Raw genomic sequence first — 18575 nt, forward strand, 5'->3', positions numbered from 1 at the left:
CTTCGGGCTGCCCAGTGTGCAGATCAGATTCCATACTGCGCCTCACATTTCTTTCATCCGTGGCCAATACATGGCTTGGCTGTGGCCAACATTTTACCGCACTGTAGTGTATTGACTCCAAGCAGCTGCCGTAGCCGAACTGTGATTGGCAGTCAGCATTGTGTATTAATTGGTGCGGCTGCAGGCATTTGCATTTCAATTGTTATGGAGTAATCCAATGAATAAATGGCTGGTGTTTCAATCCTCATTCGTCTTGGACTTCTTGAGCATAACACACACAGATAAGAGTGTTGTGCTTATTTCCTTCAGGATCTTGAGCAGGATTCACACACACGCACCCCGGGGTGTGTGTCATGCCCCCAGAGAAGCTCTTGCTATTTCTTTATTAAGTCTCACTTGTCCTTTTAGTTACAATGGGTTTAGTTCAGTGGTGGGATCCAAAAATTTTAGTAACAGGTTCCCATGGTGGTGGGATTCAAACAGTGGCGTAGCGCCAATGGGGCTGGGTGGGGCACGACGGGGGCGTGGCCGGGCATTCCGGGGGCGGGGCATTAATAATTTCTCTGTTACTGTAAAAAAACTCTTACTGTAAAAAAAAGTTCCTAATTTCCAGCTGGTATCTTTCTGTCCATAATTTAAACTCATTATAGCAAGACCTATCGTCTACTGCCAACAGAAACAACTACTTCTCTTCTAATTGACTGCCTGTCAAATACTTAATACTTTCAAATACTTAATTTTGTTTCTAGAAATCAAAAGGATACTTTTCTTAAACAAGGAACTGGACCATATTTCGAAAACATGTTTTTAAAACAGCCCAATGGGGAGAATGATCCCGTTTTCTACCTTCGCTAACCAGCCACATAGGAAACAACAGGACTGTATGATTTGTGGACCTAATGGAATTTCTAACGGAAAAGCAGACCCAGTTAGTAAACCCCTCTCGGCACACACAAATAATGAGTAACCCACTCTCGGGAACTGGTGAGAACCTGCTGGATCCCACCTCTGGCTTAGTTCCTTTGTATAGAGTTCTAAGGGAGGGAACCTTAGTTATACTGTCCCTTTAAGAAGCCCCGTAGAGGCAACAGCCTTACAGCTTCCTTTTTATTACCCAGTAGAGCTCCTGTTAAGTTAGTTATAGTCTAAGATGCCAATGGAGCTGGAAGGTTGTAATATCTGTTACGTCTAAGGCAGTGACGGCGGACCTATGGCATGGGTGCCGGAGGTGGCACTCAGAGCCCTTTCTGTGGGCACATGTGCACAGAGTTCATCATGTGGGGGGTTGGAAAATCACCCCACCCCCACACACACACAATCTAGGCTAGCCTGGGCATGATCCTTTACCTGGGAGTCTGAGTAAACCCTCCTAGGGTCATGATTCACCATTTGAAGCGTTGCACAGTTGCTTCATCAAGCTTACTCCCAAGTAACGTGCACCTTGGAGCCAACCATATTTTCTAAACTAAAACCTCAGTATTCAGGTTAAATTGCCGTGTTGGCACTCTGCGATAAATAAGTGGTTTTTGGGTTGCAGTTTGACCGCTCGGCCTCGAAAAGGTTCGCCATCACTGGTATAGAGCATTAAGTATAAGGTGTTACAGAGGTCCAAATAGAGGACACTGAAGGAATCGAGAGAAAGCACAGACAGAGTGGACTTTCTTAGAAGAAAGCGAGAGAGGATCAAAATCTCAAGCTTCAAACTGTTCCAGTCAAGCAAGTACTTTATTGTAGTCAGACTCTGGGAGGAGTTAGGGTCTTCTTAATTCTCCTAAGCAATAAACCTCTTATTTTGAACTGTTCCACCTTCGCTTGAGTCTCCTGCTGCGTTCTGGCCGAGTACAGGGCACCTAGAATATTTTACTTGGGGAACAGGACAGGTGGCAATGCCCGTATCAAGAGAGATGTTCGGCGGATATATTTGCAACAAATTCATGTACGTCTCCCACTCTTTTTATTTTAAGGCAAAATAGCTTCGTTTTACAAAGAACAGCTGCACATACACGAGCACGACCTTTTTAGAATTGAAGGGGTAAAACTGCCTGTTTCTTATACATCAGTTTACTGATTTATTTAGCACCTGCATCAGTTATAGCAGAAATATCAATGCAGGGGGAGCAGGAAATACCAGCGCAGCGTTCTCTGTAGTGGCCGAATTTCTGGGCAGTATCTATTTTGGCTGAATTTTTTTAAACATTGTACATGTTATTCACAATAATTCTGGCATATACATTAGAGCAAGTCACCCAATAAATACTTTTACAGCTTTTAAGAAACTGACTGAAACGTCTTCTGAAATACTGTAATTATGATTTTTGACCCCACCCGACTGCACGAAGCCTTTTCGCCAACGACAAACTATATCTTCGCAACAACAGAAAATAATGCTGTGAAAAGAACAGCTGGATTTTATGGTAAAAAATACGTTTTTAGAACCTCCCCCTCCGAGAACAGTTAAGGTACTTTGCAGAGACAATGATTCCGAATGTCCATTGTGCAGTTGTAAAGGCTAAGGCACAGAGGACTATGGATACAAAATACACTGATGGTTAGAGCAAACGAATCCAGGTATCCCCACACTTTATCCTGGCTGGCATCTTCAGAGGATCTCCATTCCTACTATCCATTCCTACTTCAGAGGATCTCCATTCCACTCCATTCCTACTATCAGATCCTCTGAAGATGCCAGCCACAGATGCAGGCGAAACGTCAGGAGAGAATGCTGCTAGAACACGGCCAGACAGCCCGGAAACCACACAGCACCCCAGTGATTCCGGCTGTGAAAGCATTCGACAATACTATCAAATTTACTTTGCATGAAAACTGGATGTACCAGATCTTGTGCCTTCTAGGGGAAGACACCACCCAACAGAAGATGAAAGTCCCTCAGAGAGTATGTCTGAGTTCAGTTGTTACCGGTATGTGGGGTACACATTGCAACATTGCACTCCCCTTCACAACTAACCGTGCGTAGCTCTGTGTTGTTAGTGCTTGCTCAGGGAATTAGTTTTTGAGCTCATAATTTGAGCCATTTTCCAGAATGTTCCGTGTGTTTGCGCTGCCTGCAGATACGACTTTGATCCTTTTCCCTTTCAGCTTGCCTTACCTATTAAGACAGGGATGCAAAATTGTAGAAATGGTATTTCTACATATAGAATGTCAATATGCACAGGTCAGCCAAGTATGGCAATAAGCGTCAGTTTGTTGAAATGCTTACTTCCGGGGGGAGGGGGGGAGGTAGAGGGGAAAAACCCCTCCCAAATTTATCTCAGTTGCTTCGTAGACTGTGAGGATATCTAAGAGTATGGGGAGGCAAAAGTGAAAACTACAGAAATTAACGGTCAGGTTTCATACATGTCTAGTTCATACAGACACAACGAGGTCTCAAATCTAGCAGTTTCGCCATATAATCTAGGCCTCCACTGGTCCCAATCTGCATAAAAGAAACACACGGGAAAAAATTAAAATATATCTGCTTTAAACTTTGTTGAACCTATACAGCAAGATCTGGCAAACGTGGAGAACTTTTACATCCCATTTGTTTCAGCGGAAGAGTTAAGCAGAACCCAATCTGGTTGAAATTAATAAGATTGTCAAAGAACGTAGCTTTGGATAGATCACAGTCATAATACTGGGAAACAAATATGGAATACACATGTGAAACCATCCTATCAATATTAGGTAAATAAAGCTCTTGGGGAGAGGGGGCAGGGGAATCCCAACTGCAAGAAGGCATCTATCAGAGTCACCAAAATGAAAAGTTGAAGAGTTGGCAGACCAAGCAATGCAGCCGGTATGAAAGAACTCATTTCACTGGGGCACTGAGGGGTTTCCGGGCTGTATGGCCATGTTCCAACAGCATTTTCTCCTAACGCCTGCATCTCTGGCTGGCATCCGGAGGAGAAATGCTACCGGAACACGGCCAGACAGCCCGGAAACCACACAACACCCCAGTGATTGCAGCTGAGAAAGCCTTCGACAATTCATTTCGCTCCTGTGAAACAAATAAGAAGGACATTTCAAAAAGTCTGCCTCTCAGCTTGACGGTCACCAGGGTCCATAGTCAGCGGCTGCTGCGGCGACGCAGAGACGTGTACCGTTTGGGCTTGTTCTTTGCTCATTTGCATCGGCAGGACCGTCTCTTGACTGATGCGGAAGGGACCGGGTTCTTGCTCTACCTGCAAATGCTGGGCGGGGTGTGACGTTCCCGTCGCGATCTGCAGCACCTCCGCCGGACTCTGGCCGGCGTGGAGATGTTCCAGGGCTTCTTTCGACAGCGTGATGACGTGCATTTGCTCGGCCGGGGCCGGCTGCAGCTGACCGCTCACCATATTGAGGCCCTGCATCTGGTCAGTCGGTTCCGGCTGGGACGAAAGGAGCAGCTGTTGGGGGGCCTGCGTCAGGAGGGTGAGACTGCCCGAATGGTCCGTCATCACGTTCGGGGACCCGTCAGCGGTGACGATGCTAATGCCTTGGTTATGGCTGGGCATAAAATTTATATTGTGCATGGAATCCGTAACCAGTAGTTGGATCTCTTGCGCCCCAGAGGAGGACAGCTGATACTGCTGCAGCTGAAGGATGCCGCGCACTTCCTCGGTGCCGCCGCTGCCAGGAGCCCCGTGTCCTTCCTGCGACTGCTTCTCTTTGGTGTGGATCTTCAAATGGGACTTCAGGTTGTCCAGGCGGGCAAACTGCACGTTGCACTCGGAGCAGGAGAAAGGCTTTTTGCCCGTGTGCAAGATGCAGTGTCTCCTCTTGGCGCTGGAGTCGGAAAAGGATTTCCCGCAAATCCCACACGAGTATGGCTTTTCTCCTCTACGGCAGAAGAAGACACGTTGGCTTTATTAGGGGCATTCAATTTTTTTTAGGACACAGACACCAGCACGAACAGCTGAACGAGGATACCGTGGGAATGCTTTTTATTTTTAGTGCAACTAGAACACAGGTGTCAAACTCGCGGCCCTCCAGATGTTATGGACTACAGTTCCCATCATCCCCTGCCATCATCATGCTGGCAGGGGCTGATGGGAACTGTAGTCCACAACATCTGGAGGGCCACGAGTTTGACACCTATGAACTAGAAGAAGAAGAGTTTAGATTTATACCCCACCTTCCTCTCCTGTAAGGAGACTCAAGGTGGCTGACAAGCTCCTTTCCCTTCCTCTCCCCACAACGGACACCTTGTGAGGCAGGTGGGGCTGAGAGAGTTCTGAGAGAACTGGGACTGGCCCGAGGTCACCCAGCAGGAATGTAGGAGTGCGGAAACACACCTGGTTCACCAGATAAGCCTCAGCCACTCAGGTGAAGGAGTAGGGAATCGAACTCGGTTCTCCAGACTAGAATCCATCTGCTCTTAACCACTACATCCGGTGGATTTCCTTCCCAGCTTGGCCTACTGCAGCTCCCAGGCTGCACTGCGGCCATTGGCCCAGCACAAGTCATGACTTGGGCCACCCCTACTCTTTTATTTGGAGGGGAATCTAAACCCCAGATGTTTTCGATTTCAAAGTCAGGTTTTTCTGCAAAGTTTTCAGGAACTCCTGTTTAGTACAAGGACGCCACAATGCATGGATTTAGATATCTGTAGATTGGGGCCACACTTGGGAAAAGTTGGGAAAAAGTATATTGAAGGAAGAGGAGGAGGAGGAGAAGGAAGGAGAAGAAGAAGAAGAAGAGGAGGAGGAGGAGGAGTTTGGATTTCTATCCCCCCTTTCTCTCCTGCAGGAGACTCAAAGGGGCTGACAATCTCCTTGCCCTTCCCCCCTCACAACAAACACCCTGTGAGGTAGGTGGGGCTGAGAGAGCTCCAAGAAGCTGTGACTAGCCCAAGGTCACCCAGCTGGCATGTGTGGGAGTGCCCAGGCTAATCTGAATCCCCCAGATAAGCCTCCACAGCTCAGGCGGCAGAGCGGGGAATCAAACCCGGTTCCTCCAGATTAGATACACGAGCTCTTAACCTCCTAAGCCACGATAGCCCACTGATATGATGGAAGGCAGGCCTTGTGGATGACTAAGTAGGGCCAACCAGATTAAGTGAGTAAACCCGAGGAAACTGAAATGGAAAGGAACACCGAGAAAACTGAAATGGAAAGGAACGGCTACAGCACATATTGCAATAAATTTGACTTCTCTTGTTTGCTCCAAGACCTCTGCCTCTAGCTTCCTCACCTTTTGTTCAAGGTGACCAAGAGACTTGTTAAATGACCAAGAGTCATATTTTTATATATATCATCACATCTAATGGCCTTATAGAATACATCAGGATATGTTCCTGTTTCTTTAGAAGAGGAAGGGTTGTAAGGAGATTCAAAGGGGCTTACAAACTCCCTCCCCCCCCCAAACACCCTGTGAGGTGGGTGGGGCTGAGAGAGCTCCAAAGAACTGTGACTAGCCCAAGATCACCCAGCTGGCGTGTGGTGGGGTGCACAAGCTAATCTGGTTCCCCAGATAAACCTCCACAGCTCAAGTGGCAGAGCTGGGAATCAAGCCCAGTTCTCCAGATTAGAGTGCACCCGCTCTTCACCACTGCACCACTCTCCTAGTTTTTAATGCTGGGTTTCCAAGACCCTTGATGAGTAATCAAGGAAACCATTTCTATACACGTGATGGTGTTCAATAGTCTCCTAGAACGCAGTTTGACAGTTTCTTTGTGGAACACCACACCAGAAAACTGCCGCCAAACATTTCAAGTACGATTTTGAGATATGGCTGGTGGCTTCATTTCCCGCCCCCCGCCCCCCGCCACCAGCGGAGGGAGGGGGAGGGGTGGCATGCAAAGGGAGGGGAGTGAGGGAGAGAAGGAAGGCAGGAAGGAAGGCAGGAAGGAAGGAAGGAAGGCAGGAAGGAAGGAAGGAAGGAAGGCAGGCAGGCAGGCAGGCAGGGAGGGAGGGAGGGAGGGAGGCATGCAACGAAGGGGAGGGGGAGGGGCCCAGCATCTGGACATGACCCACCCACCCTAGCAGAGGGAGGGGGAGGGAGGGGTGGCATGTAAGGGAGGGAGTGAGGGGTGGCATGCAAGGGAGGGAAGAGAAGGGGAAGGGCCCCCCTCCGCCCCCGTGGCTTCATTCCCCTCCCCCCGACCTCTTTCAGAATACACAATTTTTTTTCCTACGCAATGCTCCTCATCTAAAATAAGAGAAAAAGAGCAGACTTGTTTGTTCTTTAACCCGAAGGCCTATCGATCTGTACGCTGACTAAAATACATGGCAAGTGTATGCCTTCATTTATTTCAATAGACAGCAGGCCGTAGAACAGAAGTCAACGTGTACTTTAATCGCTACGGGTAAGTAACATTTAACTGGATCGACCCAAGAGGTTTCCTCTACAAACTCACGTGGAATGAAGGAAATGGTTGTGTACCTGTGTATTCTGATGTGAGTCTGGAGAGAGCTCTTCGCTGTGAAAGACTTGCCACAGATTTCACATGTGAAGGGTTTTTCACCTAACAAAAATACACGGGGTGCTGCATTAGTAACCGATCGCTGCGTAATTAAACAATATCATCACATGGGTGCTGTGTGGTTTCCGGGCTGTCTGGCCGTGTTCTAGCAGCATTCTCTCCGGACGTTTTGCCTGCATCTGTGGCTGGTAGCATCTTCAGAGGATCTGATGGCAGGAATGGAAAGCAAGTGGAGTGTATATACTGTGAGGTCAAAAGGTGAGGCCATCTGAATAGAGTAGCCTGGCATGTGAGTCACAAAGAAGTCTGTAGCCTGGGAGTAACAATGAAGATAGCAAGGTCAATAGGTGAATGGATCTGAATAGAAGTATCCTGGTCTTTGTTCCCTTTGATTGCTAGGAACTATATCCCATACTAGAAGCAGGACTACAATTCCAGCCCTTCCAGCATGGCCAATTGGCCATGCTGGCGGAGGCTGATGGGAATTGTAGTCCATAACATCTGGAGTGCCAAAGGTTCGCCACCACTGCTATAGTCTATAGTTGTCCTGTGTTTGTGTGGAGCTGATCAGCCACTTCCAATGTGATTCACAGAGTCAATCAAAGGGAACAAAGACCAGGATACTTCTATTCAGATCCATCCGCTTCTATTAGGCCTTGCTATCTTCATTTATTTACTCCCAGGCTACAGACTTCTTTGTGACTCACATGCCAGGCTACTCTCCTATCTGTCAGTGGCCTCACCTTTTGACCTCACAGTATATATACTCCACTTGCTTTCCCTTTCCCTGCTATCAGATCCCTCTGAAGAGGCCAGCCACAGATGCAGGCAAAAAAGTCAAGGGAGAATGCTGCTGAGGAACCGCGGATGTACAGCCCGGGAAACCACACACAGCACCCAAGTGATTCCAGCCAGTGGAAAGCCTTCGACAATACAATATCATCACACTTACAGTGCACAAGGATGGGGCGGGCAGGAAGCCCTCACAAAATAACAGCAGGTCATTCCTACATTTAGTTTTGCCAGCACACAATTGCTTAGCATGAGGCATATTTAGCCCAGTCATTCAGAAGAAGAAGACTCCACGTGGCTGACAAGCTCCTTTCCCCTTCCCTCTCCCACACCTTGTAGAGTGGGGTGGGGCTGAGAGAGTTCCAAGAACTGTAGCGGACCCCAGGGTCACCCAGAAGGAATGCAGTGGAGTAAGGAAGCAGCATCTGGTTCACCAGACAGGCCTCACAACGCGGAGTGGAAGAGGAGTGGTGAATCAAACCTGGTTTCTCAAATTTGGGAATCCACCTGCCTCTTAACGCAACACCTTTACTGTTGTTGATTCTCTCTTGAGTATGTTGCTGGCTTTGACCCCATTTGTGCAGCTTCCCTCCTGTAGCTCAAGAGCTTTAATGCCCATTAGGCAGGCAAGAGACAGCTATGCCCAGGGCATCTGCTTAATAGGGGGCACCAAAAAAAATGCAGAGATTCGTTTGAGGTATTTTGAGTGGTTTTCCGTTTTTGGCCTGCAGTTTTAGGCTAGCAACACCAGGAATTTCAAGTACATCATCAGGGGAATGTCCTTATGCTACCCCCCAAGTTTGGTGAGGTTTGGTTCAGGGAGTCCAAAGTTATGGACTCCCAAAGGGGGTGCCCCATCCCCCATTGTTTCCAATGGGAGCTAATAGGAGATGTGGGCTACAGTTTTGAGGGTCCATAACTTTGGCCTCTCTGAACCAAACTGCACCAAACTTGGGGGGTAGAATAAGGACAGTCTCCTGATGAGACGCTGAAATTTTGGTGGCGATATGTCTAAAAGTGCACCCCTGCAGGCACCAATGACCTGGTGCAAAAAGAAACTTTGGGTTGTGGTGGGAATTGTACAGCCCATTGGAGTCGCATCCAACTCAGGTTTTGCCCAGGGCTCCATTATGCCTTGTTACACCCCTGCTGTAGCTGAATGCTAAACTCTCACCAGTAGGAAAGGAGGCCTCTCCCATTGGTCCAGCAGATAAAATCCCAGTTATTCCATCGCCCATCTGACATGGCCTATGTGTGACATCATTCAAACAACTAACTCCATTTTAAAGAAGAAGAAGAGTTTGGATTTATATCCCCCCTTTCTCTCCTGCAGGAGACTCAAAGGGGCTGACAATCTCCTTGCCCTTCCCCCCTCACAACAAACGCCCTGTGAGGTAGGTGGGGCTAGAAGAGTCTCGAGAAATATGACTAGCCCAAGGTCACCCAGCTGGCGTGTGTGGGAGTGCACAGGCTAATCTGAATTCCCCAGATAAACCTCCACAGCTCAGGCGGCAGAGTGGGGAATCAAACCCGGTTCCTCCAGGAAACAGTCATAAAGAAAAAACATATTACCTGTGTGTAGTGTTCTTAAATGTTTCACACCTTTAACTGGAGGCAGCGATCCATGAATTTCGCGATGACATTGGCTGCACTCAGACAGCGTAACGGAGAATGGCCTTGCGAAAAGAAAGAAAAATCCCCATTAGATAGAGATTGCATTTTAGTTGTTCCTACCCAAACAAAAGTTTCTCAAGGTGGCTCATGTTTCCGTGTTTGGCATGCCTTTTCGGCACTAATTTAAACATTTTCCATTGTTCCTGCATTTGAGGAGGTTGGACTTGATGGCCCTTGGGGTCTCTCCCAACTCTATGATCCCATTCCCCCAGGCATTTTAAGGAGAACATAAGAACAAGCCAGCTGGATCAGACCAGAGTCCATCTAGTCCAGCTCTCTGCTGCTGCGGTGGCCCACCAGGTGCCTTTGGGAGCTCACATGCAGGAGGAGCAAGGGGCCTTCTCGGCTGTTGCTCCGAGCGCGCCCTACCAGGTCTGTTAAGGCATTTGCAATCTCAGATCAAGGAGGATCAAGATTGGTAGCTTCTCCTCCATAAATCTGTCCAAGCCCCATTTAAAGCTATCCGGGTTAGTGACCATCACCACCTCCAGTAGCAGCATATTCCAAGCACCAATCACGCGTTGCGTGAATAAATGTTTCCTTTTATTAGTCCTAATTCTTCCCCCCAGCATTTTTAATGTATGCCCGCTGGTTCTAGTATTATTGTGAAACATTCTCTCTCTGCCACATTTTCTACCCCATGCATAATTTTGTAGACTTCAATCATATCCCCCCTCAGCCGCCTCCTCTCCAAACTGAAGAGTCCCAAACGCTGCAGCCTCTCCTCATAAGGAAGTTGCTCCAGTCCCTCAATAAAGTGCCGTTGCCCTTCTCCTGCGACTTTTTCTATCTCTTCGATATCCTTTTTGAGATGTGGCGACCAAGACTGTTTGCCACAGGACTGCAGAAGTGAATGATACTGGAGAACATGCTAATGCTATTAACTGTTATGACTTTTTATGTAAGCAGATTTCAGCATTAAGGTGGAAAAGCATGGTAAAAAAGCTAGAAAGAACAAGCAAACCAACGTTTTGAAGACTGCAGCTTAACGATACATACTCCAAAACTAGATGGCTTCTAATTAGAAGCTTTAAATCAACTGCATTATGTGGAAAAAAAATACCGTATAACTGTATTTAAAACACGTTCCTCCTTAATATAATATTAGGTTATTTATAGTCACTTAGCTTCACTGTGTCAGAAGTTTCTATATCTACTTCCGCAAAAAACTAAAAAAACATTATTATGTCAAAAAATGCTTTTGAAAAGCTTTGATTCAGCGACGCTTTCACATAGATTCCACGGTAAACAAATAGGAGAGCGATTAAAGATAAACGAGGTGTAAGTTGAAGCATGCTAAAAACTTTTAACATACCAACAACATACAGTCATGCATCTGACGAGTTATACCTGTATGGACTCTGTAATGACTTTTAAGTTGTCTCTTCTGACTGAAGTATTTTCCAAAACTTTGATCACAAGTAAAAAGCCTCTGGTCCTAAAAGATAAACATTTTTTTTTTTAAAAAAAGAAGCATTTTCAGAAAACATTTTAAAGAAATCACAACAGTTATTACCACGCTTGCTTTAGCCTATATTTAGTTGGCTGCAGTGCGATTTAAAAATATGGACGGCGTGGCAAAACTAGATTGAGGAAAAAATTCAGACCATGCAGCTGCTTCCGTGTTCAATGCATCCGAAGATGCGATGATAGAGCAATAATGGAGGCTTTAAATTCAAGGAGGATAAGGGGATGAGTTAGCCAGAATACACAACAAAACCTCTGTGTCTAAGGCCCCTTCCACACACGCAAAATAAGGCGTTTTCAAACCACTTTCACAACTGTTTGCAAGTGGATTTTGCTATTCCGCACAGCTTCAAAGGCTCCTTCCGCACATGCAGAATAATGCCCTTTCAAACTGCTTTCAGTGCTCTTTGAAGCTGCGCGAATGGCATAAAATCACTTACAAGCAGTTGTAGAAGTGGTTTGAAAAGCATACACTTATTTTGCGTGTCGCGGAAGGGGCCAAAGAACACTGAAACCAGTTTGAAATGGCATTATTCTGCATATGCGGAATGGAGCCTAAAACGAAATTATCTGCGTAAACAGGTCCTGGGGAAAAACAGCAGAGGCGCATCCGTGTCTTGTGCCCTGCTTGTGAGTTCTCCAGAAACACCTTGTAGGGAAAAGAATGCTGGACAAGAGGCACCTTTGACCTGATCCAGCCAGCCACTTCTTATTTTCTTAATAAGAAAATAATCCTGTTCCACCGGGCCTTTGGGGAGGCCGGCCGCGGATTTCCTCCCCCGGATGCCCCCGTGCTGAGTGCCATACCGCTTTTGGCACATCCGCTATAAGTCTCTGTCGGCACGGCCTGTCCCCTCCACAACGCCTTGGATCAGAGCGCCACCATTTTAGTATTGAATGCTGCCATGTTTTATATATGTCTTATATATGAATTATGAATTTTTTAATGGAAGTTATGGCATTGTTGTATTTGTATTGCGGTATTCCATATCTACTCGTAACACCACCAGAGCCCTGCTAGAGCGGGCGGGACTTCTCTAAATTTGTTGTTGTTGTTGTTGTTAAGAAAGCAGTAGAAAGAAAGAAAGAAAGAAAGAAAGAAAGAAAGAAAGAAGAGAGAAGAAAGAAAGAAAGAAAGAAAGAGAGAAAGAGAGAAAGAGAGAAGAAGAGAGGGGAAGAGAGAGAGAAAGAGAGAGAGAAGGAGAGGGAGAGTTGAGAGAGAGAAGGAAAGAGGAAAGAGAAAGAAAGAGAGAAAGAGAAAAAGAGAGAGAGAGAAGAAGAGAAAGAAAGAAAGAAAGAAGAAGAAGAGAAGAGAAAGGAAAGAAAGAAAGAGAGAAAGAAGAGAAAGAAAGAAACAAGACTCTTCAGCAGCCGGTGGTAGGGAGGGTTAAAAGGCTGGAGTGTATCTAATCTGGAGGAACGGGTTTGATTCCCAGCTCTGCCGCCCTGAGCTGTGGAGGCTGCTCTGGGAATTCAGATTAGCCTGTTTGCTCCACACACTTAGCTAGGTGGACCTTGAGCTAGTCACAGCTTCTGGAGCTCTCAGTCTCCTGCACCCGCCTCACAGGGTGTTTGTTGTGAGGGGGGGAAGGGCAAAGAGATTGTGGCTGCCCCAGAGTCTCCTGCTGGGAGAGAAAGGGGGGATATAAATCCAAACTCTTCTTCTTCTTCTTATACTGGCTTTGGCGTTATTTACGCCTATGCTTTGAGCTCATGGCGCTCCAAGAAGCCGAATGTTTTGTTGTCAAAGCTCTTGCTGCGGACGGTGCACCTGTCTGTACGTTCCTAGCCGTGCATTCGGCTCATGAGGCAGAGAAGAGTGTTTTAGGAGAAACCTTTGCCACATTCATTGCACTTAAGCGGAACACCCCCCAAGAACAAGATACATGGGGGGTTAGAAACTGCAAAAGAATCCTGGTAGTTTAAGTTGGCAGAAACATGCTTCAAAGAAGCTGTGCCGAAAAGTAACCCGCTCCCCGAGACTGCACGCTTGGAGCACACTTCCACGTGGCATCTGAGGCAGGCTGGAAATCGATCGAGGGCTACTTACGTATATTTTGATGCTGAAAGAAGCTATTTTAAGCTTACCTGTATGACTTCGCCCGGTGAATAGCTAAAAAATGGTTATATTTAAGCAGCTTCCCACAGTCTTTGCACTGGACTTCGAACCCGTGTGTTTTAAATTATACGACTCCTCTTTTCAGCTGGCTGCTCTTCATCACCCATCAGCTTATAGTCTTTTAATTTGACTGATCTCCGAATCCTGCGTTTGCTGTATTGACTCTGACCAGCCTGTATGCTTTGGGACTTGGGATCGCAATTTTCATGCTTTTGATGCCCCGCTACCCGGCAGCATCGAACTGCAAAAGCCGCGCTCGAACACCTCCGTCTTTGTTTGCATTGAGTCGCGCTCAATGGGCGATCTCCTCTTCACGACAAACACCCTTCTTGCGAAATCTTGCCGGGTTGTGAGCAGCGGAGTTGTTCTCCCCTCAATAACGGCGTCATTGGCAGCTGAAGGTGGCTCAATTTTTCCTCCAGAACGTTCTTAACTTTCCTCGGTCTTCCGCGTTTCCGCTTTGGCGGACCCTCGCTTTTTGTGTCGTCCACAAAAACGACAACGGCGGCCTCATTGCCAGGGACGGCGGAGGGCGGATTGTTCAGAGTAGGGCTCTTCTGATGATCTGTGTATGCTTTTATTAAGTCGTTCACTTTGAGGAGATGAGCCGTGGCCAAGATTTGCTCTGTGCTTCTTTCGCTCGTCTGCAGGTAGCCAGTATAGATAAATTCCAGCAGGGCGCCAAACGCGTCGGCCACCATCCCTTCCAGCATGTAGATGGACTGGCCGATCTCTCCCTCGTCGACAAACATCATGGAGAAATATTCGCTGCTGGCCGCGAGCAGAGCCTTGTGCGCTCGAAAGTGAACGTTTTCGACAATCAAAGTGATGTCGCACAAAAGTCTTTTCTTCCTCTGATCTTCAAAGTTGTAGAATTTAGCATCTCTGTGAGCTTTCGAGTGGATCACGGTGAGCTTCGGCTTCGTCCATGGCAGCTGGAAACAAACATACCAAAAAGGGCATGAAAAGTTAGCTCCAAAGAAACGCCTGCATAAATCAAAAGTGTCGGTGCATATTTAGCAGGCAGCCTTGGATTTTCTCATCCAACAGCATCCCGCGGCCCTATGAAGGATCCTCTACCCTTCAAGAGTGTAGATTTCAGGAAGAAAAGAGAAAAACAAACAACCCAAGGCAGAATACTGAATATGACTCCAAACCACTCTAAAAGTATTAATCAGGCTTCTAAGAACATAAGAAAGAGCCAGTTGGATCAGACCAGAGTCCATCTAGTCCAGCACTCTGCTACTCGCAGTGGCCCACCAGGTGCCTTTGGGAGCTCACCTGCAGGAGGTGAAGCAAAGGGGCCTTCTGCTGCCAAGTTGCTGCTGCTCGAAAGCACCTGGTCTGCTAAAACATTTGCAATCTCAGATCAAAGGGAGGATGGATTGGTAGCCAGAGGTCGACTTTCTCCTCCGTAAATCTGTCCAAACCAGCACCAAGAAGCTATCCAGGTGAGTGGCCATCTGCACCACCTCCTGTGTATATTCAAACGCCAATCACTGCATTAGTGAAGAAGTGTTTCCTTTTATTAGTCCTGATTCTCCCAGCATTTTCAATGAATGCCTTTGGTTCTAGTATTGTGAGAAATTTCTCTCATCCCGCATTTTCTACCAATATGGTACCTTTATAGACTTCAATCCTATCCCTCCAGACGTCTCCTCTCCCAGGCTAAAAAAAAAGGTCCCAAACGCATGCAGTGCCTCTCTCCATAGGGAAGGTGCTCCAATCCCCTTCAATCATCCCTCATTGCCCTTCTCTGCACTTTTCTATCTCTTCGATATCCTTTTTTTTGATGGTGTGGCGACCAAGAACTGAACAAACACAGTACTTCAAATGCTGCTCTATGCGCCAGCGACTTTATATAAGGGCATGACAATCCTTGCAGTTTCATGATCAGCTCCTTTTCCTCATGATCCCCAGCATGAAGTTTTGCCTTTTTTTTTTCACAGCTGCCATGCATTGAGTTGACATTCCCATGGAACTATCAACTAAGATGCCTAAATCCCTTTCCTGGTCTGTGACTGATAGCACTGACCCCTGTAGCGTGTATGTGAAGTTTGGATTTTTTGCCCCTAGGTGCATCACTTTGCATTTTGCTACATTGAACTGCAGTAGATTTGCCATTTCTTAGCCCACTCCTACCTAATTTATCAAGGTCCAGCTTGGAGCTCTTCCATGATCCTTTGTGGTTCTCACCACCCTACATAATTTGGTATCATCCGCAGTCCTATGAAACTTGGCCCTGCCCTACTTCCAGGTCATTTTATGAATAAGTTACAGAGCACTGGTCCCAACATACGGATCCTTGGGATCACCCACTCCTTTACATCTCTCCATTGCGAGAATTTCCCATTTACATTTCTAAAAGATAATCCAGGCAGATTATAAGAAGGAGGAGGAGTTTGGATTTATACCCCACCTTTCTCTCCTGTAAGGAGACTCAAGGTGGCTTGCAAGCTCCTTTCCCTTCCTCTCCCCCCAACAGACCCTTTCTGAGGCAGGTGGGGCTGAGAGAGTTCTGAGGAGCCGTGACTAGCCCGAGGTCACCCAGCAGGAATGTAGGAGTGCGGAAACACATCTGGTTCACTGGATAAGCCTCCGCCACTCAGGTGGAGGAGTGGGGAATCAAACCCTGTTCTCCAGATTAGAATCCACCTTCTCTTAACCACGACACCACGCTGGCTCTCTTAGAGTACATAATGACAAATCTAATTACAATTGCTGACTGCAGCCCTACCTCCGTTCATATGAATGGCAAGTTCCCCACAGGTTTCCAATAGTCCTGGCTGATAATGTCCATGTTACAAATGGAAGCCCTTGTTTTTCTAGGTAAGAAGGTCTAGCTAGAGCAAACCAACTTATTTAAACTTCTACCGGTTTAAACAGAAGCAATCATAGACTTTGATTGGGCCATGACTGAAAATATATTACAGTCACTCCATAATCGCATTTCCATTTGTTGTCAAAGAGGAAAGAGAGGAAACAGGAGGTGTTGGCACTTTGCCGTGTTGCCGTGTTGGCACTTTGCAATAAGTAAGTGGGTTTTGGGTTGCAGTTTGCCACAGGAGGTGGTGATGGCCACTCACCTGGATAGCTTTAAAAGGGGCTTGGACAGATTTATGGAGAAGTCGATCTATGGCAGTGGTGGCAAACCCTTGGCACTCCAGATAAAGTTGCGATGGACTACAGATTCCATCAGCCCTGCCAGGCATGAGGTCAATTGGCCAGTGGCACATGCTGGCAAGGGGCTGATGGGGTGTAGTCCATAACATCTGGAGTGCCAAAGGTTAGCCACCACAGATCTATAGCTGCCAATCGCCAGTCCTCTTTGATCACAGAGATTGCAAAATGCCTTAACAGACCAGGTGATGCGGGGCAGCTTGGCCGCAGAGGAGAGGCCATTGCGTTCACATCCTACATGTGAGCTCCCAAAGGCACCTGGTGGGCCACTGCAAGTAGCAGAGTGCTGGACTAGATGGACTCTGGTCTTATCCATCTGGCTTGTTCTTATGTTCTTAGGAGCAGCAGGAGCAGCAGTGGCGTAGGAGGTTAAGAGCTCGTGTATCTAATCTGGAGGAACCGGGTTTGATTCCCCGCTCTGCCTCCTAAGCTGTGGAGGCTTATCTGGGGAATTCAGATTAGCCTGGGCACTCCCACACACGCCAGCTGGGTGACCTTGGGCTAGTCACAGCTTCTCGGAGCTCTCAGCCCCACCTACCTCACAGGGTGTTTGTTGTGAGGGGGGAAGGGCAAGGAGATTGTCAGCCCCTTTGAGTCTCCTGCAGGAGAGAAAGGGGGGATATACATCCAAACTCTTCTTCTTCTTCTTATGAAAGCAAGAAACCCCTGATGAACAGGAAGCTGTCAAGAAGTCGAAGCAATCAGACAGCAAGAACTGGGAAAGCAAAGACGGGCAAAACACGAGGAGGGGGCCGTGAAAAAGCTTCTGCAGCTTTAACAGGTGCTTTACAAAATCGACAGTGGAACTCACTGCTTCGGAGTGTGGTGGAGTCTCCTTCTTTGAAGGTTTGAGGCTGGATGAACATATGTCGGGAGTGCTTTGACTGTGTGTTCCTGCATGGCAGGGGGTTGGACTGGATGGCCCTTGGGGGTCTCTTCCAACTCTATGGTTCTATGATTAAACATTAGGAAGGACTTCTTGATGGTCAGCTCTTGCATGGTGGGGGTTGGACTGGATGGCCCTTGGGGGTCTCTTCCAACTCTATGGTTCTATGATTAAACATTAGGAAGGACTTCTTGATGGTCAGCTCTTGCATGGTGGGGGTTGGACTGGATGGCCCTTGGGGGTCTCTTCCAACTCTATGGTTCTATGATTAAACATTAAGAAGGACTTCTTGATGGTCAGCTCCTGCGTGATGGAGGTTGGACTAAATGGCCCTTGGGGGTCTCTTCCAACTCCATGATTCTATGATGAAACATTAGGAAGGACTTCTTGATGGTCAGCTCCTGCATGGCAGGGGGTTGGACTAGATGGCCCTTGGGGGTCTCTTCCAACTCCACGATTCTAGGTGACCAGAAAGCTGACCTGTTGAATCTCTGCCTGCAATGCAATTTGTCAACACAGGCATTTCATTCCAAATGCAAAGATCACACGAATTCGCGAGGATCCGTTTTGAGATCATCTGGACCCAACTTTTACTCCTCTCTCCTTTGCTGCAAGAGGGAGCAGGCATGATAACCTCACAGGATCATAGAGTTGGAAGAGACCACAAGGGTAGAGGGGGGCGGTTCAGAGCTCACCTGACCCGGGCGGGAAGGCAGGGTTGCGCTTACCTGTAACTCCTGCTCACCTGGTCCTCAAACACCGAGGGAGCCCCGGAGGCGGCGCTCAGACTCAGGAACCCGGCAGAGCAAAACGGAAGTGACGACACGGCAGCTGCGGAAGCAAAAGCCAGAGAGTGGGGGTGATGGGTGGGTAGAGCGGCGCGAAGGCTGGTGCAAGGGGAGGGAGCCCGAGGCCATCCAGTCCCAGCCCTTCCGTACGGAACGCACACTCAAAGCGCGTCCTCGCTGTGTGGCAGCTGGGCAGGGAAAGGAGAGGGGGAGATTGGCCCCTGTCCATGCCGCTGGGCACAACCGCCGTGCATGTGACTGCAAAGCCCG

At 47.6% G+C, this 18575-nt stretch overlaps 2 protein-coding genes across 2 annotated transcripts; both read right to left on the minus strand.

The window, feature by feature from the left end:
- Window positions 1–1937: 1937 nt before the first annotated feature.
- LOC125430744 (zinc finger and BTB domain-containing protein 24-like) lies at window positions 1938–12153 on the minus strand. The gene is made up of 5 exons (XM_048492935.1): window positions 12097–12153; window positions 11204–11303; window positions 9764–9847; window positions 7360–7441; window positions 1938–4815 (listed from the first exon to the last, which is right to left on the minus strand). The coding sequence occupies exons 1-5, from the start codon at window positions 12151–12153 to the stop codon at window positions 4020–4022; spliced, it is 1119 nt and encodes a 372-aa protein (XP_048348892.1). The 3' UTR covers window positions 1938–4019.
- A 1263-nt stretch (window positions 12154–13416) lies between these two features.
- On the minus strand, window positions 13417–18534 carry LOC125430746 (zinc finger and BTB domain-containing protein 24-like). Its single transcript, XM_048492937.1, is given in 5 exon segments — window positions 13417–13513; window positions 13515–13692; window positions 13774–14386; window positions 18263–18348; window positions 18456–18534. Coding segments are annotated over 5 exon segments (1053 nt in total).
- Between the last annotated feature and the right edge of the window lie 41 nt (window positions 18535–18575).

The sequence above is a fragment of the Sphaerodactylus townsendi genome, linkage group LG04 (assembly GCF_021028975.2).
Source record: "Sphaerodactylus townsendi isolate TG3544 linkage group LG04, MPM_Stown_v2.3, whole genome shotgun sequence".
Lineage (NCBI taxonomy): Eukaryota > Metazoa > Chordata > Lepidosauria > Squamata > Sphaerodactylidae > Sphaerodactylus > Sphaerodactylus townsendi.